The sequence below is a fragment of the Oncorhynchus tshawytscha genome, linkage group LG18 (assembly GCF_018296145.1).
Source record: "Oncorhynchus tshawytscha isolate Ot180627B linkage group LG18, Otsh_v2.0, whole genome shotgun sequence".
In the NCBI taxonomy this organism is placed as follows: domain Eukaryota; kingdom Metazoa; phylum Chordata; class Actinopteri; order Salmoniformes; family Salmonidae; genus Oncorhynchus; species Oncorhynchus tshawytscha.
In genome coordinates, this window is record NC_056446.1 from 36,704,661 (window position 1) to 36,730,263 (window position 25,603).

General features: G+C 46.2%; 1 protein-coding gene across 6 annotated transcripts in view; it reads left to right on the forward strand.

The window, feature by feature from the left end:
• The window catches only part of LOC112248124 (coiled-coil domain-containing protein 85C-A-like), a 127,253-nt gene that overhangs the window by 89,470 nt on the left and 12,180 nt on the right, over positions 1-25,603 (forward strand). For all 6 annotated transcript variants that reach the window (XM_042300995.1, XM_042300999.1, XM_042300996.1 and 3 more), the window contains exons 2-5: positions 2,216-2,298; positions 16,602-16,706; positions 18,727-18,822; positions 19,083-19,184. In XM_042300995.1, coding sequence (XP_042156929.1) covers positions 2,216-2,298; positions 16,602-16,706; positions 18,727-18,822; positions 19,083-19,184 — 386 coding nt within the window. The remainder of the gene's footprint in view (positions 1-2,215; positions 2,299-16,601; positions 16,707-18,726; positions 18,823-19,082; positions 19,185-25,603) is intronic.

The window sequence follows — 25,603 nt, forward strand, 5'->3', positions numbered from 1 at the left end:
TCCTAGTCCATCCAACTGAGCCATGGGAATCTAATGGCAGTGTACTGTGTCAGTGTGGCCCATTATCTCCTGCACCAGGTCCTGGCAGAGTATCCTGGTGCTGGTCCTGGTGTGTAATCGGCTGAGTTCACTCTGTCACCCATGTCTCTGTCTCTGTCTCTGTGTCCATGTCTCTGTGTCCATGTCTCTGTCTCTGGGTCCCTGTCTCTGTGTCCATGTCTCTGTGTCTATGTCTCTGTGTCCATGTGTCTCTGTCTCTGGGTCCATGTCTCTGTGTCCATGTCTCTGTGTCCATGTCTCTGTCTCTGTGTCCATGTGTCCATGTCTCTGTCTCTGGGTCCATGTCTCTGTGTCCATGTCTCTGTCTCTGGGTCCATGTCTCTGTGTCCATGTCTCTGTGTCCATGTGTCCATGTCTCTGTCTCTGTGTCCATGTCTCTGTCTCTGTGTCCATGTCTCTGTCTCTGTGTCCATGTCTCTGTCTCTGTGTCCATGTGTCCATGTCTCTGTCTCTGGGTCCATGTCTCTGTGTCCATGTCTCTGTGTCCATGTGTCCATGTCTCTGTCTCTGTGTCCATGTGTCCATGTCTCTGGGTCCATGTCTCTGGGTCCATGTCTCTGTGTCCATGTCTCTGTCTCTGGGTCCATGTCTCTGTGTCCATGTCTCTGTCTCTGTGTCCATGTCTCTGTCTCTGTGTCCATGTCTCTGTCTCTGGGTCCATATCTCTGTCTCTGGGTCCATGTCTCTGTGTCCATGTCTCTGTCTCTGTGTCCATGTCTCTGTCTCTGGGTCCATGTCTCTGTGTCCATGTCTCTGTCTCTGGGTCCATGTCTCTGTCTTGGGTCCATGTCTCTGTCTCTGTGTCCATGTCTCTGTCTCTGTGTCCATGTCTCTGTCTCTGGGTCCATGTCTCTGTCTCTGGGTCCATGTCTCTGTCTCTGGGTCCATGTCTCTGTCTCTGTGTCCATGTCTCTGTCTCTGTGTCCATGTCTCTGGGTCCATGTCTCTGTGTCCATGTCTCTGTGTCCATGTCTCTGTCTCTGGGTCCATGTCTCTGGGTCCATGTCTCTGTCTCTGGGTCCATGTCTCTGTCTTTGTGTCCATGTCTCTGTCTCTGTGTCCATGTCTCTGTCTCTGGGTCCATGTCTCTGTCTCTGTGTCCATGTCTCTGTCTCTGGGTCCATGTCTCTGTCTCTGGGTCCATGTCTCTGTGTCCATGTCTCTGTCTCTGGGTGCATGTCTCTGGGTCCATGTCTCTGTGTCCATGTCTCTGTCTCTGTGTCCATGTCTCTGTCTCTGGGTCCATGTCTCTGTCTCTGGGTCCATGTCTCTGGGTCCATGTCTCTGTCTCTGGGTCCATTACAGAAAACGTTTGTCCTCTGTCATTGCCAACAAAGGGTATATAACAAAGTATTGAGAAACTTTTGTTATTGACCAAATACTGAAAATTTCACCATAATTTACAAATAAATTCATTAAAAATCCTACAATGTGATTTTCTGGAAAAATTTTCTCATTTTGTCTGTCATAGTTGAAGTGTACCTATGATGAAAATTACAGGCCTCTCTCATCTTTTTAAGTGGGAGAACTTGCACAATTGGTGGCTGACTAAATACTTTTTTGCCCCACTGTATATACACACACACACACAGACACATAGATTGTCCTCACTGTTGCTGTCGCTAAACTGAACCTGATGATTCAAGTAAAAGTAGAAACCTCATTTAGCCAGGTGGTCCTGTAATCTAGTGGATGTGTTATGCAAGATGAGTCACATAATACAATTATTCAACTGTCATTTGTTTAGAAAATGAACACGTTATCTGTCGGGCTGTAGAAAAACAACCAAGTCATTGAAGAAAGATAATCTCTACTCCTCTTCATCCTTTCCCCTCATCCCCCTCTTCTCTCATCCTCCTCATCTTCATCCTCCTCATCTTCATCTTTTCCTCTCACCCCCCTCTTCTCTCACCCTCCTCATCTTCATCCTCCTCATCTTCATCTTTTCCTCTCATCCCCCTCTTCTCTCATCCTCCTCATCTTCATCCTCCTCATCTTCATATTTTCCTCTCATCCCCCTCTTCTCTCATCCTCCTCATCTTCATCCTCCTCATCTTCATCTTTTCCTCTCATCCCCTTTTCTCTCATCCTCTTCTTCCTCATCTTCATCATTTTCTCTCATCTTCCTCTTCCCTTTGCTTTCTCTCGTTTTTAGACTCCTCCTCCTCTAACTACATCAGAGAGCTGGAGATCAAGATGAGGATATTGGAAGACGACAACAACAAGCTTTTAACTCAGGTGATGGTCACACACACACACACACACACACACACACACACACACACACACACACACACACACACACACACACACACACACACACACACACACACACACACACACACACACAGTACGCCTTAGTGATTTAAAAGAGGGTTTTATTTTCATTATTATTATTTGTCCACAAGGACAAAATTGTATTTTTGAGGTCTCTCCTCAACCCACCCTCTCAGAACAACACGCTGTAGTCTCTCCTCAACCCACCCTCTCACAACAACCAGCTGTAGTCTCTCCTCAACCCACCCTATCACAACAACACGCTGTAGTCTCTTCTCAACCCACCCTATCACAACAACACGCTGTAGTCTCTCCTCAACCCACCCTATCACAACAACACGCTGTAGTCTCTCATCAACCCACCCTCTCACAACAACACGCTGTAGTCTCTCCTCAACCCACCCTATCACAACAACACGCTGTAGTCTCTCATCAACCCACCCTCTCACAACAACACGCTGTAGTCTCTCATCAACCCACCCTCTCACCACAACACGCTGTAGTCTCTCCTCAACCCACCCTATCACAACAACACGCTGTAGTCTCTCCTCAACCCACCCTCTCACAACAACACGCTGTAGTCTCTCCTCAACCCACCCTCTCACAACAACACGCTGTAGTCTCTCCTCAACCCACCCTATCACAACAACACGCTGTAGTCTCTCCTCAACCCACCCTCTCACAACAACACGCTGTAGTCTCTCCTCAACCCACCCTATCACAACAACACGCTGTAGTCTCTCCTCAACCCACCCTATCACAACAACACGCTGTAGTCTCTCCTCAACCCACCCTCTCACAACAACACGCTGTAGTCTCTCCTCAACCCACCCTATCACAACAACACGCTGTAGTCTCTCATCAACCCACCCTCTCACAACAACACGCTGTAGTCTCTCCTCAACCCACCCTATCACAACAACACGCTGTAGTCTCTCCCACTCACAATGCACTGAGCCGTACGTCTGAACTGAAGGGTGGAGAATGTGTTTATCCATGTTTAATTCATGCCGGAGCTGTTAGACAGCCAGCCACAGAACAGAGCCATGATGTGATGTCGCCCCCAAGGCTTTGAACAGAGATGAGATGGAGAGGAGCTCTGCGACAGAGTGACAGCATCCCAAATGGCACCCTGTGTAGTGCACTACTTTGGGCCAGGACTCACAGGGAATAGGGGGCCATTTGAGAAGCAGACAGTGACAGCGTTGCCGTCTTCTCTCTGCGTGACCTTCCTATGACATGGAATTTGTCAGGAGGGTAAATGGGGAGATGGAGGCTCTTCCAGTTCACCAGGAGTTCACCTGTTACCTTTCAGGTTTTGGGAGAGGGGAAGAAAGGCTCTATAGGGAGAGGGGGAGAAAGGCTCTATAGGGAGAGGGGGAGAAAGGCTCTATAGGGAGAGGGGAATTAAGGCTCTATAGGGAGAGGGGGAGAAAGGCTCTATAGGGAGAGGGGGAGAAAGGCTCTATAGGGAGAGGGGGAGAAAGGCTCTATAGGGAGAGGGGAAGAAAGGCTCTATAGGGAGAGGGGGCGAAAGGCTCTATAGGGAGAGGGGGAGAAAGGCTCTATAGGGAGAGGGGAAGAAAGGCTCTATAGGGAGAGGGGAATTAAGGCTCTATAGGGAGAGGGGGAGAAAGGCCCTATAGGGAGAGGGGGGGAGAGAAAGGCTCTATAGGGAGAGGGGGAGAAAGGCTCTATAGGGAGAGGGGGAGAAAGGCTCTATAGGGAGAGGGGGAGAAAGGCTCTATAGGGAGAGGGGGAGAAAGGCTCTATAGGGAGAGGGGAGAAAGGCTCTATAGGGAGAGGGGGAGAAAGGGGGGAGAAAGGCTCTATAGGGAGAGGGGAGAGAAAGGCTCTATAGGGAGAGGGGAGAAAGGCTCTATAGGGAGAGGGGGAGAAAGGCTCTATATAGATATAGACCAGTCGAAATGTCAGCTAAAAGGGCATTCAGAAAGTATTCAGACCGCATGACTTTTTCCACATTTTGTTACGTTACAGCCTTGTTCTAAACTGGATTAAACAAAAGGAAAGCCTCATTAATGGGCGGCAGGCAGCCTAGTGGTTAGAGCATTGTGCCAGTGACTGAAAGGTTGCTGGATCGAGTCCTCGAGCTGACATGGTAAAAATCTGTCGTTTTGCCCCTAAACAAGGCATCTAACCCACTGTTCCCCGGTAGGCCGGCATGACAGCCCCTTACCGTTTGCCAATTGTGACATAAAGACTCTCAGACCAAGTGAAACAAGATTCTCTGGTCTGATGAAACCAAGATTGAACTCTTTGGCCTGAATGCCAAGTGTCACGTCTGGAAGAAACCTGGCACCATCCCTACGGTGAAGCATGGTGGTGACAGCATCATGTCTGGGAGAAACCTGGCACCATCCCTACGGTGAAGCATGGTGGTGACAGCATCATGTCTGGAAGAAATCTGGCACCATCCCGACGGTGAAGCATGGTGGTGGCAGCATCATGTCTGGAAGAAACCTGACACCATCCCTACGGTGAAGCATGGTGGTGGCAGCATCATGCTGTGGGGATGTTTTTCCATCGGCATGGACTGGGAAATTAGGCAGGATCGAGAGAAAGATGAACAGAGCAAAGTACAGAGAGATCCTTGATGAAAACCAGCTCCAGACCTCAGACTGGGGGCGAATGTTCACCTTCCAACAGGACAACGACCCTAAGCACACAGCCAAAACAATGCAGGAGTGGCTTCGGGACAGGTCTATGAATGTCCTTGCGTGGCCCAGCCAGAGCCAGAACCCAATCTAACATCTCTGCAGAGACCTGAAAATAGCTGTGCAGCGACGCTCCCCATCCAACCTGACAGAGGAGGATCTACAGAGAAGAATGGTAGAAACTCCCCAAATACAGGTGTGCCAAGCTTGCTGCATAATACCCAAGAAGAGGATGTAATTTCTGTCAAGGTGCTTCAACAAAGTACTGAGTAAAGGGGTCTGAATACTTATGTAAATATGATATTTCTTCTTTTTTTTATTTTGTAAATGTGCAACAAACAAAAAACATTTTTTCTTTGTCATTGTGGGGTATTGTGATGTCATTATGGGGTATTGTGATGTCATTATGGGGTATTGTGATGTCATTATGGGGTATTGTGATGTCATTATGGGGTATTGTGATGTCATTATGGTGTATTGTGTGTAGATTGATGAGGGGGAAAAAACCATTTCATACATTTTAGAATAAGGCTGTAACGTAACAAAATGTGGAAAAAGTAAAGGGGTCTGAATACTTTCAGAATGCACTGTATACAGTATGTCAGCTATATCAAGACGAGAGACACACACAAGGCTAGTGAAAAAAAAGGTAATCGATCCTAAAACTTTTGAACCAACAGGTAATTGATCCTAAAACCTTTTGAACCAATAGGTAATCGATCCTAAAAACCTTTTGAACCAATAGGTAATCGATCCTAAAAACCTTTTGAACCAATAGGTAATCGATCCTAAAACCTTTTGAACCAATAGGTAATCGATCCTAAAACCTTTTGAACCAATAGGTAATCGATCCTAAAACCTTTTGAACCAATAGGTAATCGATCCTAAAACCTTTTGAACCAATAGGTAATCGATCCTAAAACCTTTTGAACCAATAGGTAATCGATCCTAAAATCCTTTTGAACCAATAGGTAATCGATCCTAAAACCTTTTGAACCAATAGGTAATTGATCCTAAAACCTTTTGAACCAATAGGTAATCGATCCTAAAACCTTTTGAACCAATAGGTAATCGATCCTAAAACCTTTTGAACCAACAGGTAATTGATCCTAAAACCTTTTGAACCAATAGGTAATCGATCCTAAAAACCTTTTGAAACCAATCGGTAATCGATCCTAAAACCTTTTGAACCAATAGGTAATCGATCCTAAAACCTTTTGAACCAATAGGTAATCGATCCTAAAACCTTTTGAACCAATAGGTAATCGATCCTAAAACCTTTTGAATCAATAGGTAATCGATCCTAAAACCTTTTGAACCAATAGGTAATCGATCCTAAAACCTTTTGAACCAATAGGTAATCGATCCTAAAACCTTTTGAACCAATAGGTAATCGATCCTAAAATCCTTTTGAACCAATAGGTAATCGATCCTAAAACCTTTTGAACCAATAGGTAATCGATCCTAAAATCCTTTTGAACCAATAGGTAATCGATCCTAAAACCTTTTGAACCAATAGGTAATTGATCCTAAAACCTTTTGAACCAATAGGTAATCGATCCTAAAACCTTTTGAACCAATAGGTAATCGATCCTAAAACCTTTTGAACCAACAGGTAATTGATCCTAAAACCTTTTGAACCAATAGGTAATCGATCCTAAAAACCTTTTGAAACCAATCAGTAATCGATCCTAAAATCTTTTGAACCAATAGGTAATCGATCCTAAAACCTTTTGAACCAATAGGTAATCGATCCTAAAACCTTTTGAACCAATAGGTAATCGATCCTAAAACCTTTTGAATCAATAGGTAATCGATCCTAAAACCTTTTGAACCAATAGGTAATCGATCCTAAAACCTTTTGAACCAATAGGTAATCGATCCTAAAACCTTTTGAACCAATAGGTAATCGATCCTAAAATCCTTTTGAACCAATAGGTAATCGATCCTAAAACCTTTTGAACCAATAGGTAATCGATCCTAAAACCTTTTGAACCAATAGGTAATCGATCCTAAAACCTATCTCAGCATATAGTCATCAGCCATATAAACATGAAATATTTTCACTTTGTTTTGTATTTTTTTCCCCTTTAAAATCAGGTTTCCCTAACGGGTGGCCCGCGGGACGTGATTTTATTTGGCCTCCCAAGTTTTCTGAGCCAAAAATAAAGATGTAGATTTTTTATTATTATTGTCAAACCAACAGGATATCAGCTCCAAGGGATTTTAATTTTGGAAATTTGTTCCAAAGTATTCCCACAAGATTTGAAACTGTTTTAATCAAATATCTGTTTAGGCTTCAGTCTGCAAATTATTTGTCATTATGTTTCCGACCCCCTGACCATCCTCTGAAGAACAAATCATCCCGCGGCTGAATCTAGTTGGATGATCTCTGCTTTAAATTGTATGGCTCGATACACTGAAGCACTGTATGCTATTCTATTACGTGAGGCTCAGTTCACGCCAGTGCAAAAGCACCGTAGCAATAAACCAACTGAAGCATCGTCTTTGAAGACATAAAAGCGATTTAAATATACATTTAATTGGGATCTATTTATTTTTAGCACTTATTTTCCCAGTGATCTTCCTTCAGATTATTATGTTGGCAAAGTGTGTGGGCTGGAACCACTGACACAAAACTTCGAGTCAATTAATAAGTAGGTGCTAAAGATTGTCCTCCATGACCTTTTACATAAGGATACCTGATATTAACTTTCCTTTAGAGACGTTTTGGTAAGATAATGTATATCTCTGCTTTGTGATCATCACAGTTACTATCCTCCTACATAGCCAGACATAGTGTTGCCATCTGTTATGTGTTTACTTTGCTTTACAATGACCTATGACCTCGATGTCACACAAAACAACTGGTCAGCCGTCCTCTCATAGCATCTCTTGCTCCCCCCACATTCAGGCCTTTAGCACATATAGTTTCTCACAGATACAGAGAAACAAGGTAACTCTCTCACTCCAACTCTACGCTGCTATTCTTTTCTCTGGTGATGGGCCTTTCACACCTGTCAGCTTACATGTTGGCGTCATGTTCAGACAAATCACTATCAAGACGCTATAGCATGCAAGCTAATTATACGCTAATTATACGCATAGTCCACAGCTCTGTTGGTGTGTGGTACGTATTGTATTGAGGCCTGAGAGGTGAGTGATATGCTACAGTGTGTTGTACTGAGGCCTGGGAGGTGAGTGATATGCTACAGTGTGTTGTATTGAGGCCTGGGATGTGAGTGATATGCTCTGTTGTTGTTGATGTTGTTGATCTGTTGTTGTTGATGTTGTTGATCTGTTGTTGATCTGTTGTTGATCTGATGATGTTGAGGAATTTTAGCTTTGTATATCGAACTTGGTGAAATGTGAGATCTCGAGATGGAGAAAGGAACTGACGCATATCTGCTGAAAATTGTGAAACAGACACAAATGACTTATTTGAAATTTAGGACTGACACACTTTTCTGTGAGTATTACACAATTTCCACCACAACGTATTTCATGTGCATTACATTTCCCATTTGTTGTGGTTAATGTTAGCTAGCTAGCTAGGTGGTTCATGTTAGCTAGCTAGCTAGGTGGTTCATGTTAGCTAACTAGCTAGGTGGTTCATGTTAGCTAGCTAGCTAGGTGGTTCATGTTAGCTAGCTAGCTAGGTGGTTCATGTTAGCTAGCTAGGTGGTTAATGTTAGCTAGCTAGCTAGGTGGCTAACGTTAGCTAGGATAGGCGTTAAGGTTAGGGGTTAAGGTTAGGTAACATGTCGTCAAAGGGAATTGTCAAGGAGTTATTCCTGATGTTCTCTCGTGTGGGCCTCCCCAAGACGATCAAGGAACCCCGTTCATGTCCCAGTTGATGAAGGACTTGTGTCGGTTATATCAGGTTCAACAGATACGTACAAGCATATTCCACCCTCAAACAGACGGGTTGTGTGAACGCTTGAACAAAACAATTAAAAGCATGTTGAGAAGAGTGGGGTCCCGAGACGGGAAAAACTGGGACATGCTTCTGCCACACTTAATGTTTGCCCTGCGAGAAGTACCCCAGGCATCCACTGGATTCTCTCCATTTGAATTGCTCTATGGCAGACCCTGTCAAGGAATCCTTGACTTAGCCAAGGAGACCTGGGAGACCCAACCATGCCCCTTTCGATCCACAATAGAACACGTTACCCTGATGAGAGACCGCCTGTCAGCAGTGTGGCCCATAGTCAAGGAGCATATGGAGAAGGCCCAAAGGACCCAAGGCCGGGCCTATGATAAGTCCGCGACCCCCTGTGTGTTCACCGTGGGAGAGAAAGTGATGGTGCTTGTGCCCACGGCCGAACATCGCTTGCTGGCGCAGTGGAGGGGGCCCTACGAGGTAATGAAAAGGGTCTCACCGGTCAATTACCTCATCAAGCAACCTGACAGGAGGAAGAAGGTCCAACTCTATCACATAAACCTGCTGAAGACGTACCATGGACGAGAGGAGGAGGTGGCTTTGATGGCCCTGGAGGGCAAAGGAAAAGAGGAGGCTCTACCACAGGTGCGCCGTGTCCAAACTCTCCTACCGGAGCAGTCAAGACAGCTAGACAAGCTGATTATGAACTTCGGTCGAATATTCTCTCCATTCCCAGGACAAACAGATGTCCTGTTCCACCATATCCACACTGAACCCGGCAAGAAGGTGCCTATACACCCTTACAGGATTCCTGAGGCTCGCCGAGTCATCGCTAAGAAAGAGGTGAGGGAGATGTTGAGGATGGGCGTGATCGAGCCGAGCCCTCGACGAGTGAGTGGTCCAGTCCCATAGTCCTGGTCCCCAAATCTGATGGTAGTATGAGACTCTGCAACGACTTTAGGGCCGTGAATGCCATCTCTACATTCGATGCGTATCCCATGCCCCGCGTGGAGCGCTTAGGAAAGGCCAAGTTCATCACTACCCTGGATTTGACGAAGGGATATTGGCAAGTGCCTGGGCTCCGGAGGATCGCCCAAAGACTGCCTTCGCCACCCCAGAGGGGCTTTTCCAGTATGTGAGGATGCCCTTCGGACTGCACGGTGCCGCTGCAACTTTCCAACGCCTCATGGATGCCATTCTACGGCCCCATCAAGAGTATGCAGCGGCATACATAGACGATGTGGTCATCCACAGCGAGGACTGGGATAGTCACCTCCTGCGATTACGGGCGGTGCTCGTGATTTTGGAAGCCACAGGGTTGACAGCCAATCCAAATAAATGCTGTCTGGGCCTGTCCGAAGCGGAATACCTGGGGTACACCGTGGGGAATGGGAAAATACGCCCACAGGCAGAGAAGATCATGGCAATTCGTGACTGGCCTCGACCCCGGACCAAGCGAGACGTTCGGGCCTTCTTAGGGATAACAGGATATTATCGCCGTTTTATCCCGGGATATGCAACCATTGCCAACCCCCTCACAAACCTCATCAGGAAAAACCTGCCAAACCAGGTAGAGTGGAAATACGAGACGGAAAAGGCCTTTCAATTGCTAAAAGATGGCCTGTGTTCTGATCCCGTTCTACAGGCTCCGGACTTCTCACAAGAATTCATTGTGCAAGTCGACGCCTTGGATACAGGGCTCAGGGCCGTACTAGCTCAGGGTAAAGGTGAAGCAGAGAAGCCGATTCTCTTCATTAGTAGGAAGCTTAGCGATCGGGAACAGAGGTATGCGACCGTAGAGAAAGAGGCCTTAGCCATCAAGTGGGCCCTCGATTATCTCCGGTACTACCTACTGGGTCGGAGGTTTGCATTAGTTACTGACCATGCGCCCCTCACGTGGATGGCTGGTAAGAGAAACAATAACAACAGAATAGCCAGATGGTTTTTGTCTTTACAACCGTTCTCTTTCCATGTCATCCACAGGGCCGGATCGAGGAACGGGAATGCAGACGCGCTGTCCCGACGCGACCAAGACGGTGCGTCTGGCGCCCGACCCTCCGGTTCGGTCCTGGGGGGGAAGGTATGTGGAAGGACCACCAGAGGGCAGGCTAGGCTCATGGATAGTAGCCCACAAGGCATGGGAGACAAGGTAACCAGAGGCAATTAAGCACAGCTGATGGTACTAATGACATACTCTCCTTCCCCTATAAGAGAGAGAATGGAACCAGCAGAGGAGGGGGGGAAACTATCTCTGGAAGATGGCCACAGAGAGAGAGGAGCTATCCAGGAAGAACCACTAAGAATGGCCACCGAGAGAGAGGAGCTATCCAGAAAGAACCACTAAGACTTTTTGTTGTAGTTTAAAGATAATGTATGTTTTTCCTTGGAAGATTTTCATTGATTATGTTGGAGTGTTTGTGTTGACCAAATGTGTTCAATCAGGAAAACCTACTCCTGACTCGTTTATTCCACCTTCCCGCTTTAGAGTGACGCCCAATAACTTGGTCCGCTCACAGTAACTAATTAGATCAAATGCTAAAGTTGTCTCCTATCGTTTATCTTAATAACCTACTGACTTTCTGTGATTTGAAATTCACTATATACAAAATTGTGTAGTGCAAAAAATAAACTTTTTTGTGTGCCTCATTAATTTCAAATAAGCAATTTGTGTCTATTTCACAATCATCTGTGATATTTGGTTGGTTCTTGTTGAGATATTTCCTCCTTCCCTGTTCTGTGGAGATATTTCCTAACGTCCCAGTTTTGTGAAGGTGAAGCAGTGAAACGTAGTTGATTGTGAAGGAAACAATAAGAGCATTAGAATGGAATGTTGACCCTCCAAACTGGCTGGATTTACACTTTAAACTTTGTAAAGATGGATTATGCTGTGGGCTAGACACAACAGTGGAAAGACCGAGACACAACAGTGGAAAGACCGAGACACAACAGTGGAAAGACCGAGACACAACAGTGGAAAGACCGAGACACAACAGTGGAAAGACCGAGACACAACAGTGGAAAGACCTAGACACAATAGAAAGAGGTCTGCATACCCCTTATTTAACATTTAACAAACACTGGCCTGAAAACTACTTCAAAAGTACTTAAATAATTTTTGAAGTGACTTCTGTCTACTTGAGTATTGAAGTGTGTTTATTATAACAGTCCCCTTGTTCACTGTCCTACTGCACATGGTCCACTTTAGACTGTCCTACTGCACATGGTCCACTTTAGACTGTCCTACTGCACATGGTCCACTTTAGACTGTCCTACTGCACATGGTCCACTTTAGACTGTCCTACTGCACATGGTCCACTTTAGACTGTCCTACTGCACATGGTCCACTGTCCTACTGCACATGTCCACTGCCTACATGGTCCACTTTAGACTGTCCTACTGCACATGGTCCACTTTAGACTGTCCTACTGCACATGGTCCAGTTTAGACTGTCCTACTGCACATGGTCCACTTTAGACTGTCCTACTGCACATGGTCCACTTTAGACTGTCCTACTGCACATGGTCCACTTTAGACTGTCCTACTGCACATGGTCCACTTTAGACTGTCCTACTGCACATGGTCCACTTTAGACTGTCCTACTGCACATGGTCCACTTTAGACAGACCGGTGTGGTGTTACTCTGGCTGAGTCGTCTGAGTCGTTCAACAGTCTTTAGACAGACCGGTGTAGTGTTACTCTGGCTGAGTCGGTCTGAGTAGTTCAACAGTCTTTACACAGACCGGTGTGGTGTTACTCTGGCTGAGTCGGTCTGAGCAGTTCAAGACAGTCTTTACACAGACCTTTACACAGACCGGTGTAGTGTTACTCTGGCTGAGTCGGTCTGAGTAGTTCAACAGTCTTTACACAGACCGGTGTAGTGTTACTCTGGCTGAGTCGGTCTGAGCAGTTCAACAGTCTTTACACAGACCGGTGTGGTGTTACTGGCTGAGCTGAGTCGGTCTGAGTAGTTCAACAGTCTTTACACAGACCGGTGTAGTGTTACTCTGGCTGAGTCGGTCTGAGTAGTTCAACAGTCTTTACACAGACCGGTGTAGTGTTACTCTGGCTGAGTCAGCCTGAGTAGTTCAACAGTCTTTACACAGACCGGTGTAGTGTTACTCTGGCTGAGTCAGCCTGAGTAGTTCAACAGTCTTTACACAGACCGGTGTAGTGTTACTCTGGCTGAGTCGGTCTGAGTAGTTCAACAGTCTTTACACAGACCGGTGTAGTGTTACTCTGGCTGAGTCGGTCTGAGTAGTTCAACAGTCTTTACACAGACCGGTGTGGTGTTACTCTGGCTGAGTCGGTCTGAGTCAACAGTCTTTACACAGACCGGTGTGGTGTTACTCTGGCTGAGTTCAAGTTCAACAGTCTTTACACAGACCGGTGTGGTGTTACTCTGGCTGAGTCGGTGTGAGTAGTTCAACAGTCTTTACACAGACCGGTGTGGTGTTACTCTGGCTGAGTCGGTGTGAGTAGTTCAACAGTCTTTACACAGACCGGTGTAGTGTTACTCTGGCTGAGTCGGTCTGAGTAGTTCAACAGTCTTTACACAGACCGGTGTGGTGTTACTCTGGCTGAGTCGGTCTGAGTAGTTCAACAGTCTTTACACAGACCGGTGTGGTGTTACTCTGGCTGAGTCGGTCTGAGTAGTTCAACAGTCTTTACACAGACCGGTGTAGTGTTACTCTGGCTGAGTCGGTCTGAGTAGTTCAACAGTCTTTACACAGACCGGTGTGGTGTTACTCTGGCTGAGTCAGTCTGAGTAGTTCAACAGTCTTTCCACAGACCTGGTGTTCAGTGTTACTCTGGCTGAGTCAGTCTGAGTAGTTCAACAGTCTTTACACAGACCGGTGTGGTGTTACTCTGGCTGAGTCGGTCTGAGTAGTTCAACAGTCTTTACACAGACCGGTGTAGTGTTACTCTGGCTGAGTCGGTCTGAGTAGTTCAACAGTCTTTACACAGACCGGTGTGGTGTTACTCTGGCTGAGTCGGTCTGAGTAGTTCAACAGTCTTTACACAGACCGGTGTGGTGTTACTCTGGCTGAGTCGGTCTGAGTAGTTCAACAGTCTGGTAAGAGTGAACAGGAGAAGAGGAGAGGACTGTCCTAGAGTGTCGTGGTCACCTGTTCCACGTCGCCCCCTCATTATCAAAACTCAGACAGGATAACTCCCGGTCTTCCAGTCACCTCTCAGGACATTGTGATGGATGGGGAACAGGGCTGTTGCCATGAGGAGATGCCAGCCTGTCTTACAGACCAATGGTGTATAGTTCTGTTTGTCTCTATCAGTAGCATAAGATTCAGAAGTGGAAGTTGGGAAGGGAAATGCTAGATGAGTGATGGATGGGGAATGCTAGAGGAGTGATGGGGAATGCTAGAGGAGTGATGGATGGGGAATGCTAGAGGAGTGATGGATGGGGAATGCTAGAGGAGTGATGGGATGGGGAATGCTAGAGGAGGATGATGGATGGGGGGAATGCTAGAGGAGTGATGGATGGGGAATGCTAGAGGAGTGATGGATGATGGGGGGGAATGCTAGAGGAGTGATGGATGGGGGAGGAGTGATGGATGGGGAATGCTAGAGGAGTGATGGATGGGGGGGAATGCTAGAGGAGTGATGGATGGGGAATGCTAGAGGAGTGATGGATGGGGAATGCTAGAGGAGTGGTGGATGGGGAATGCTAGAGGAGTGGTGGATGGGGAATGCTAGAGGAGTGATGGGGAATGCTAGGATGGTGGATGGGGAATGCTAGAGGAGTGATGGGGAATGCTAGAGGAGTGATGGATGGGGAATGCTAGAGGAGTGATGGATGGGGAATGCTAGAGGAGTGATGGATGGGGAATGCTAGAGGAGTGATGGATGGGGAATGCTAGAGGAGTGAGGGGAATGCTAGAGGAGTGGTGGATGGGGAATGCTAGGGAGTGAATGGGGAATGCTAGAGGAGTGATGGATGGGGAATGCTAGAGGAGTGATGGAATGGGGAATGCTGGATGGGGAATGCTAGAGGAGTGGTGGATGGGGAATGCTAGAGGAGTGATGGGGAATGCTAGAGGAGTGGTGGATGGGGAATGCTAGAGGAGTGATGGATGGGGAATGTGAAGCAGCATGAGCCAGAGGTGCAGTGATGGAGTGCTAGTTGTCTCTCTGGAGTGCGTTTCGTTGTGGGAGAAGGCTGTGTTCTGCACCAGATGCGAGACATACACAAACACACAAACCTCTCACTGTGTTATTTATAGCTAGGTTTACAAGGTTCTTCCAGCCATCACGTGACCACACACACAACGTGCGTGACTCTGGAAATGTCATAAGAAACATTGACGATTCTCCCTACAGACAGACAGATGGGTGGATGGCTAGTTAGAACGCCCAGGGACCTGTGATCTTTATGAATATGAGAGAATACGTAGAGGACTCTTCATAGAGGACAGCATTTCAGAATATTTCCATATGAGACATTTTTCACCTCCTATCCCTGTGCACAACAGTGTGTTGGTAGGTTCTGGGGGCTGTGATGTGGGTATTGAACAGTGTGTTGGTAGGTTCTGGGGGGTATTGAACTGTGATGTGGGTTTTGAACAGTGTGTTGGTAGGTTCTGGGGGCTGTGATGTGGGTATTGAACAGTGTGTTGGTAGGTTCTGGGGGCTGTGATGTGGATATTGAACAGTGTGTTGGTAGGTTCTGGGGGTGATGTGGGTATTGAACTGTGATGTGGTTCTGGGGGCTGTGATATTGAACAGTGTGTTGGGGGCTGTGATGTGGGTATTGAACAGGTTCTGGGGGGTTCTGTGATGTGGGTATTGAACAGTGTGTTGGTAGGTTCTGGGGGGTATTGAACAGTGTGTTGGTAGGTTCTGTGATGTGGGTATTGAACAGTGTGTTGGTAGGTTCTGGGGGCTGTGATGTGGATATTGAACAGTGTGTTGGTAGGTTCTGGGGGCTGTGATGTGGATATTGAACAGTGTGTTGGTAGGTTCTGGGGGCTGTGATGTGGGTATTGAACAGTGGGTAGGTTCTGGGGGCTGATGTGGGTATTGAACAGTGTGTTGGTAGGTTCTGGGGGCTGTGATGTGGGTATTGAACAGTGTGTTGGTAGGTTCTGGGGGCTGTGATGTGGGTATTGAACAGTGTGTTGGTAGGTTCTGGGGGCTGTGATGTGGGTATTGAACAGTGTGTTGGTAGGTTCTGGGGGCTGTGATGTGGGTATTGAACTGTGATGTGGGTATTGAACAGTGTGTTGGTAGGTTCTGGGGGCTGTGATGTGGATATTGAACAGTGTGTTGGTAGGTTCTGGGGGCTGTGATGTGGGTATTGAACAGTGTGTTGGTAGGTTCTGGGTTCTGGGGTAGGTTCTGGGGCTGATGTGGGTATTGAACAGTGTGTTGGTAGGTTCTGGGGGCTGTGATGTGGGTATTGAACAGTGTGTTGGTTCTGGGGGCTGTGAGGTTCTGGGGGGTTCTGTGATGTGGGTATTGAACAGTGTGTTGGTAGGTTCTGGGGGCTGTGATGTGGGTATTGAACAGTGTGTTGGTAGGTTCTGGGGGGTTCTGTGATGTGGGTATTGAACAGTGTGTTGGTTCTGGGGGCTGTGATGTAGGTTCTGGGGGGCTGTGATGTGGGTATTGAACAGTGTGTTGGTAGGTTCTTGGGGCTGTGATGTGGGTATTGAACAGTGTGTGATAATTTCTCTCTGTCTCCCCAGCAGCAGTGTAACCCAGGGGACCTGCGTGTCCTGAGGAAGGGGATGACCCTGTACCACTCTGAGTCTCAGCTGTCATCCCTGCCACGACGCCAAGATGCACTGCACAACGTGAGAACACACACACGCACACACACACACACACCTCTTTACTAACTATAAACAGACATCTACCCATTGCTGTTCTTACAGCTATCCTCTTGCATGTCTTTCACCCACTCTCTCTAACATCACAACCACCCAGTTTAAACCACGGGCTCTCCAGGCCTTTAGGCTTCTGTCTCCCCAGAGCCAGTTTCAACTGAATCATGTACTATGAAATGAATTAGACACAGTCCCAAGGCCTTACATACAGCTAGACCTAAGACCCAGCCGACAGGCCCTACATACAGAACTATATGTTCTATTATAAACTGTGTGGTTCGAGCCCTGAATGCTGATTGGCTGAAATCCGTAGTATATCTTATTATGTTCATAACTAGTTTATAATAGCAATAAGGCACCTCAGGGGTTTGTGGAATAAGTCACCTCGGTGGGTTGTGGAATAAGTCACCTCGGGAGGTTGTGGAATAAGGCACCTCAGGCTTTGTGGAATAAGGTACCACAGGGGTTTGTAGAATAAGGCACCTCGGGGGTTTGTGGAATAAGGCACCTCGTGGTTTGTGGAATAAGGCACCTCAGGGGTTTGTGGAATAAGGCACCTCGGGGGGTTGTGGAATAGGGCACATCTGGGGTTTGTGGAATAGGGCACCTCAGGGGTTTGTGGAATAGGGCACCTCAGGGGTTTGTGGAATTGGGCACCTGGGGGTTTTGTGAATAGGGCACATCTGGGGTTTGTGGAATAGGGCACCTCAGGGGTTTGTGGAATAGGGCACCTCAGGGGTTTGTGGAATTGGGAACCTGGGGGGTTTGTGGAATAGGGCACCTCGGGGGGTTTTTGAATAGGGCACCTCGGGGGTTTGTGGTATAAGGCCAATATACCACGGCTAAGGGGTGTATCGTGCCTAAGGCCAGCCCTTAACCGTGCATCTTGTTTTGTTCCAGTTTTCATGACGTCTCCGCGTCTCCATCTCATTATGGTCTGTACTGTGATTGATTGGCTGGCTTCTGATGTGTTCATCCAAGCGTAAGAGATGGCCTTAGTGGAACACACGCACAGGGACACAGAGACACAGAAGACAGAGAGACAGAGCGAGAGAGAGATGATTCTGAACTTCCTGTTCACTCTTAGTTAATAGTTAGTTAATAGGATGGCTTCTTCTCCCATCACCATCATCATGGTTTTATATTTAGTTGGCCCTCTGCTCTCTCTTTGTTCTGCCCCACTTCCACTTTCAGGTCACGTTGTGTGTGAGTGTGCATGTTTTAGTTAGACAACACTGCCTTCATTTCATTCACGCCGACACTAGATAGTCCGCTCCTATTCCTCGTTTTAACACTGTATCCCATAGTTTCTGACAGTGTGTTATCCTACGGACCATAGTTTCTAACAGTGTGTTAACCTACGGACCATAGTTTCTGACAGTGTGTTAACCTACGGACCATAGTTTCTGACAGTGTGTTATCCTACGGACCATAGTTTCTAACAGTGTGTTATCCTACGGACCATTGTTTCTAACCGTGTGTTAACCTACGGACCATAGTTTCTAACAGTGTGTTAACCTACGGACCACAGTTTCTAACAGTGTGTTATCCTACGGACCATAGTTTCTAACAGTGTGTTATCCTACGGACCATAGTTTCTGACAGTATTTCTCTCTCCCTGTACTGGAAGACCTAAAACAGGCTGATTATGCAGGGAACTGAGCCAGGTCTCAACAATCATATGAATAGTAAACACCACCTGGAGCTGTGTGTTTCTCTGCACTGTCCAAAACCTTTACTTATACAAAAGCCTTACCCAGCAAGGAATAGAACCCATATCTGGCCCAGCACAGCAGTTCTGCTAACACATCTCACACAGTGGGTTTCACCTACAAAATAAGGGAAGGAACAAAATGAATTTGACTTTTGTGGTTAGGCCTTACCTATACAGTAAGTAAGTAACTTCAAGCAATTACAAATAGCTTGGAATAGCAGACACGAATGGTCACCTCCCCACCAGACTCACTCGGTCTTTCTCCTCTCTCAGGGCACGGTTGGTCGCCTCCCCACGAGTGAGTCAACCCCGGTAACAGGCTACCTGCCCTGTGTTCAGAAACCAGAGTCTGTGGTCCACGCTATGAAGGTATGACAACATGACATTATCTCTCACACAGACTCGGGTTCAAATACATGTGTATTTGTGGATCTGGTTTTCAAAATTATTTTCTCTGTGTATTTGATTTATTTTAAAATAACAGCACAAAACAAGGACTTTTACTTGAGCATCCATTGTATATGCAGGACTAGGTTGTTGTTGATGTGTTGTGAGAGACTGCTGCTTTAAACAATGAATCACATTGATTCCCTAACTTGGTTTCATGACCATATGCCTGATTGTACCAGGTGTTGGAGGTGCATGAGAACCTGGATAAGAAGCAGGGCCCAGAGGACTACGAGGAGGATCTGAGTGAGAAGGAGAAGGCCATCGTCAGAGAGATGTGTAATGTAAGGAGTCTTTTCTTTCTCCTTCTCTCTCTTTTCATCTGCCTCCCTCACCTGATGCGTTATTAGTGCAGGTAGAAACATGAGTATTGGTTTTCTGGGTCTTGTAACTACATTGCCTTGGCCTATTTTGCTCAGAGCTATGAAGCACTAGGAGGAACTGTAGCTTTGTTGTACAGTCTCTCTCTCTCTCTCTCTCTCTCTCTCTCTCTCTCTCTCTCTCTCTCTCTCTCTCTCTCTCTCTCTCTCTCTCTCTCTCTCTCTCTCGCTCAGTGTGTCTGTCCCATCCTGCAAGCAGTGTTCTAATTGGAGCGTGTTGTTCTATTGTGGAGCAGTGTTCTAATTGGAGCGTGTTGTTCCATTGTGGAGCAGTGTTCTAATTGGAGCGTGTTGTTCCATTGTGGAGCAGTGTTCTAATTGGAGCGTGTTGTTCCATTGTGGAGCAGTGTTCTAATTGGAGCGTGTTGTTCCATTGTGGAGCAGTGTTCTAATTGGAGCGTGTTGTTCCATTGTGGAGCAGTGTTCTAATTGGAGCGTGTTGTTCCATTGTGGAGCAGTGTTCTAATTGGAGCGTGTTGTTCCATTGTGGAGCAGTGTTCTAATTGGAGCGTGTTGTTCCATTGTGGAAAAGTGTTCTAATTGGAGTGTGTTGTTCCATTGTGGAGCAGTGTTCTAATTGGAGCGTGTTGTTCCATTGTGGAGCAGTGTTCTAATTGGAGCGTGTTGTTCCATTGTGGAGCAGTGTTCTAATTGGAGCGTGTTGTTCCATTGTGGAGCAGTGTTCTAATTGGAGCGTGTTGTTCCATTGTGGAGCAGTGTTCTAATTGGAGCGTGTTGTTCCATTGTGGAGCAGTGTTCTAATTGGAGCGTGTTGTTCCATTGTGGAGCAGTGTTCTAATTGGAGTGTGTCTGTTCCATTGTGGAAGTGTTCAGTGTTCCATTGTGAAGCAGTGTGGAGTGTGTTGTTCCTGTGTCTCTGTTCCATTGTGGAGCAGTGTTCTAATTGGAGTGTGTTGTTCCATTGTGAAGCAGTGTTCTAATTGGAGTGTGTTGTTCCATGTGTCTCTGTTCCATTGTGGAGCAGTGTTCTAATTGGAGCCATTGTGTGTTCCATTGTGGAGCAGTGTTCTAATTGGAGCGTGTTGTTCCATTGTGGAGCAGTGTTCTAATTGGAGCGTGTTGTTCCATTGTGGAGCAGTGTTCTAATTGGAGCGTGTTGTTCCATTGTGGAGCAGTGTTCTAATTGGAGTGTGTTCCATTGTGGAGCTGTTCCATTGTGGAGCAGTGTTCTAATTGGTGTTGTTCCAGCGTGTTGTTCCATTGTGGAGCAGTGTTCTAATTGTTCCATTGTGGAGCAGCGTGTTGTTCCATTGTGGAGCAGTGTTCTAATTGGAGCGTGTTGTTCCATTGTGGAGCAGTGTTCTAATTGGAGCGTGTTGTTCTATTGTGGAGCAGTGTTCTAATTGGAGCGTATTGTTCCATTGTGGAGCAGTGTTCTAATTGGAGTGTGTCTCTGTTCCATTGTGGAGCAGTGTTCTAATTGGAGCGTGTTGTTCCATTGTGGAGCAGTGTTCTAATTGGAGTGTGTTGTTCCATTGTGGAGCAGTGTTCTAATTGGAGTGTGTTGTTCCATTGTGGAGCAGTGTTCTAATTGGAGCGTGTTGTTCCATTGTGGAGCAGTGTTCTAATTGGAGCGTGTTGTTCCATTGTGGAGCAGTGTTCTAATTGGAGCGTGTTGTTCCATTGTGGAGCAGTGTTCTAATTGGAGCGTGTTGTTCTATTGTGGAGCAGTGTTCTAATTGGAGTGTGTTGTTCCATTGTGGAGCAGTGTTCTAATTGGAGTGTTGTTCCATTGTGTTGTTCCATTGTGGAGCAGTGTTCTAATTGGAGCGTGTTGTTCCATTGTGGAGCAGTGTTCTAATTGGAGCGTGTTGTTCCATTGTGGAGCAGTGTTCTAATTGGAGTGTGTTGTTCCATTGTGGAGCAGTGTTCTAATTGGAGCGTGTTGTTCCATTGTGGAGCAGTGTTCTAATTGGAGCGTGTTGTTCCATTGTGGAGCAGTGTTCTAATTGGAGCGTGTTGTTCCATTGTGGAGCAGTGTTCTAATTGGAGCGTGTTGTTCCATTGTGGAGCAGTGTTCTAATGTGGAGTGTGTTGTTCCATTGTGGAGCAGTGTTCTAATTGGAGCGTGTTCCATTGTTCCTGTTCTCTGTTCCATTGTGGAGCAGTGTTCTAATTGGAGCGTGTTGTTCCATTGTGGAGCAGTGTTCTAATTGGAGCGTGTTGTTCCATTGTGGAGCAGTGTTCTAATTGGAGCGTGTTGTTCCATTGTGGAGCAGTGTTCTAATTGGAGCGTGTTGTTCCATTGTGGAGCAGTGTTCTAATTGGAGTGTGTTGTTCCATTGTGGAGCAGTGTTCTAATTGGAGCGTGTTGTTCCATTGTGGAGCAGTGTTCTAATTGGAGCGTGTTGTTCCATTGTGGAGCAGTGTTCTAATTGGAGCGTGTTGTTCCATTGTGGAGCAGTGTTCTGTTGGAGCGTGTTGTTCCATTGTGGAGCAGTGTTCTAATTGGAGCGTGTTGTTCCATTGTGGAGCAGTGTTCTAATTGGAGTGTGTCTGTTCCATTGTGGAGCAGTGTTCTAATTGGAGCGTGTTGTTCCATTGTGGAGCAGTGTTCTAATTGGAGCGTGTTGTTCCATTGTGGAGCAGTGTTCTAATTGGAGCGTGTTGTTCCATTGTGGAGCAGTGTTCTAATTGGAGCGTGTTGTTCCATTGTGGAGCAGTGTTCTAATTGGAGCGTGTTGTTCCATTGTGGAGCAGTGTTCTAATTGGAGCGTGTTGTTCCATTGTGGAGCAGTGTTCTAATTGGAGCGTGTTCCATTGTGGAGCAGTGTTCTAATGTTCCATTGTGGAGCAGTGTTCTAATTGGAGCGTGTTGTTCCATTGTGGAGCAGTGTTCTAATTGGAGCGTGTTGTTCCATTGTGGAGCAGTGTTCTAATTGGAGTGTGTCTGTTCCATTGTGGAGCAGTGTTCTAATTGGAGTGTGTCTTGTGGAGCAGTGTTCTAATTGTTCCATTGTGGAGCAGTGTGTTCCATTGTGGAGCAGTGTTCTAATGGAGTGTGTTGTTCCATTGTGTCTCTGTTCCATTGTGGAGCAGTGTTCTAATTGGAGCGTGTTGTTCCATTGTGGAGCAGTGTTCTAATTGGAGTGTGTTGTTCCATTGTGGAGCAGTGTTCTAATTGTGGAGAGTGTGTTGTTCCATTGTGGAGCAGTGTTCTAATTGGTTCTAATGTGTGTTGTTCCATTGTGGAGCAGTGTTCTAATTGGAGTGTGTTGTTCCATTGTGGAGCAGTGTTCTAATTGGAGTGTGTTGTTCCATTGTGGAGCAGTGTTCTAATTGGAGCGTGTTGTTCCATTGTGGAGCAGTGTTCTATTGTGGAGCAGTGTTCTAATTGGAGCGTGTTGTTCCATTGTGGAGCAGTGTTCTAATTGGAGCGTGTTGTTCCATTGTGGAGCAGTGTTCTAATTGGAGCGTGTTGTTCCATTGTGGAGCAGTGTTCTAATTGGAGTGTGTCTCTGTTCCATTGTGAAGCAGTGTTCTAATTGGAGTGTGTTGTTCCTTGTGGAGCAGTGTTCTAATTGGAGCGTGTTGTTCCTGTGTCTCTGTTCCATTGTGAAGCAGTGTTCTAATTGGAGTGTGTTGTTCCTGTGTCTCTGTTCCATTGTGGAGCAGTGTTCTAATTGGAGCGTGTTGTTCCATTGTGGAGCAGTGTTCTAATTGGAGCGTGTTGTTCCATTGTGGAGCAGTGTTCTAATTGGAGCGTGTTGTTCCATTGTGGAGCAGTGTTCTAATTGGAGCGTGTTGTTCCATTGTGGAGCAGTGTTCTAATTGGAGTGTGTTGTTCCATTGTGGAGCAGTGTTCTAATTGGAGCGTGTTGTTCCATTGTGAAGCAGTGTTCTAATTGGAGCGTGTTGTTCCATTGTGAAGCAGTGTTCTAATTGGAGTGTGTCTCTGTTCCATTGTGGAGCAGTGTTCTAATTGGAGCGTGTTGTTCCATTGTGGAGCAGTGTTCTAATTGGAGCGTGTTGTTCTATTGTGAAGCAGTGTTCTAATTGGAGCGTATTGTTCCATTGTGGAGCAGTGTTCTAATTGGAGTGTGTCTCTGTTCCATTGTGGAGCAGTGTTCTAATTGGAGCGTGTTGTTCCATTGTGGAGCAGTGTTCTAATTGGAGTGTGTTGTTCCATTGTGGAGCAGTGTTCTAATTGGAGTGTGTTGTTCCATTGTGGAGCAGTGTTCTAATTGGAGTGTGTTGTTCCATTGTGGAGCAGTGTTCTAATTGGAGCGTGTTGTTCCATTGTGGAGCAGTGTTCTAATTGGAGCGTGTTGTTCCATTGTGGAGCAGTGTTCTAATTCCATTGTGGAGCAGTGTTCTAATTGTGTTGTTCCATTGTGGAGCAGTGTTCTAATTGGAGCGTGTTGTTCCATTGTGGAGCAGTGTTCTAATTGGAGTGTGTTGTTCCATTGTGGAGCAGTGTTCTAATTGGAGTGTGTCTCTGTTCCATTGTGAAGCAGTGTTCTAATTGGAGTGTGTTGTTCCATTGTGGAGCAGTGTTCTAATTGGAGCGTGTTGTTCCATTGTGGAGTGTGTTGTTCCATTGTGGAGCAGTGTTCTAATTGGAGTGTGTTGTTCCTGTGTTCTGTTCCATTGTGGAGCAGTGTTCTAATTGGAGCGTGTTGTTCCATTGTGGAGCAGTGTTCTAATTGGTTGTTCCATTGTGTTTCTAATTGGAGTTCCATTGTGGAGCAGTGTTCTAATTGGAGCGTGTTGTTCCATTGTGGAGCAGTGTTCTAATTGGAGCGTGTTGTTCCATTGTGGAGCAGTGTTCTAATTGGAGTGTGTTGTTCCATTGTGGAGCAGTGTTCTAATTGGAGCGTGTTGTTCCATTGTGGAGCAGTGTTCTAATTGGAGCGTGTTGTTCCATTGTGGAGCAGTGTTCTAATTGGAGCGTGTTGTTCCATTGTGGAGCAGTGTTCTAATTGGAGTGTGTTGTTCCATTGTGGAGCAGTGTTCTAATTGGAGTGTGTTGTTCCATTGTGGAGCAGTGTTCTAATTGGAGCGTGTTGTTCCATTGTGGAGCAGTGTTCTAGAGTGTGTTCTGTTCCATTGTGGAGCAGTGTTCTAATTGGAGTGTGTTGTTCCATTGTGGAGCAGTGTTCTAATTGGAGTGTGTTGTTCCATTGTGGAGCAGTGTTCTAATTGGAGTGTGTTGTTCCTAATTGGAGTGTCTCTGTTCCATTGTGGAGCAGTGTTCTAATTGGAGTGTGTTGTTCCATTGTGGAGCAGTGTTCTAATTGGAGTGTGTTGTTCCATGTGTGTTCTCTGTTCCATTGTGGAGCAGTGTTCTAATTGTTCCATTGTGCAGTGTTGTTCCATTGTGGAGCAGTGTTCTAATTGGAGCGTGTTGTTCCATTGTGGAGCAGTGTTCTAATTGGAGCGTGTTGTTCCATTGTGGAGCAGTGTTCTAATTGGAGCGTGTTGTTCCATTGTGGAGCAGTGTTCTAATTGGAGTGTGTTGTTCCATTGTGGAGCAGTGTTCTAATTGGAGCGTGTTGTTCCATTGTGGAGCAGTGTTCTATTGGAGCAGTGTTTGTTGTCCATTGTGGAGCAGTGTTCTAATTGGAGCCATTGTGTTGTTCCATTGTGGAGCAGTGTTCTAATTGGAGTGTGTTGTTCCATTGTGGAGCAGTGTTCTAATTGGAGCGTGTTGTTCCATTGTGGAGCAGTGTTCTAATTGGAGCGTGTTGTTCCATTGTGGAGCAGTGTTCTAATTGGAGTGTGTTGTTCCATTGTGGAGCAGTGTTCTAATTGGAGCGTGTTGTTCCATTGTGGAGCAGTGTTCTAATTGGAGCGTGTTGTTCCATTGTGGAGCAGTGTTCTAATTGGAGCGTGTTGTTCCATTGTGGAGCAGTGTTCTAATTGGAGTGTGTTCTGTTCCATTGTGGAGCAGTGTTCTAATTGGAGCGTGTTGTTCCATTGTGGAGCAGTGTTCTAATTGTGTGTTGTTCCATTGTGGAGCAGTGTTCTAATTGGAGTGTGTTGTTCCATTGTGGAGCAGTGTTCTAATTGGAGTGTGTTGTTCCATTGTGTGTTGTTCCATTGGAGCAGTGTTCTAATTGGAGCGTGTTGTTCCATTGTGGAGCAGTGTTCTAATTGGAGCGTGTTGTTCCATTGTGGAGCAGTGTTCTAATTGGAGCGTGTTGTTCCATTGTGGAGCAGTGTTCTAATTGGAGCAGTGTTGTTCCATTGTGGAGCAGTGTTCTAATTGGAGCGTGTTGTTCCATTGTGGAGCAGTGTTCTAATTGGAGTGTGTTGTTCCATCTGTTCCATTGTGGAGCAGTGTTCTAATTGGAGTGTGT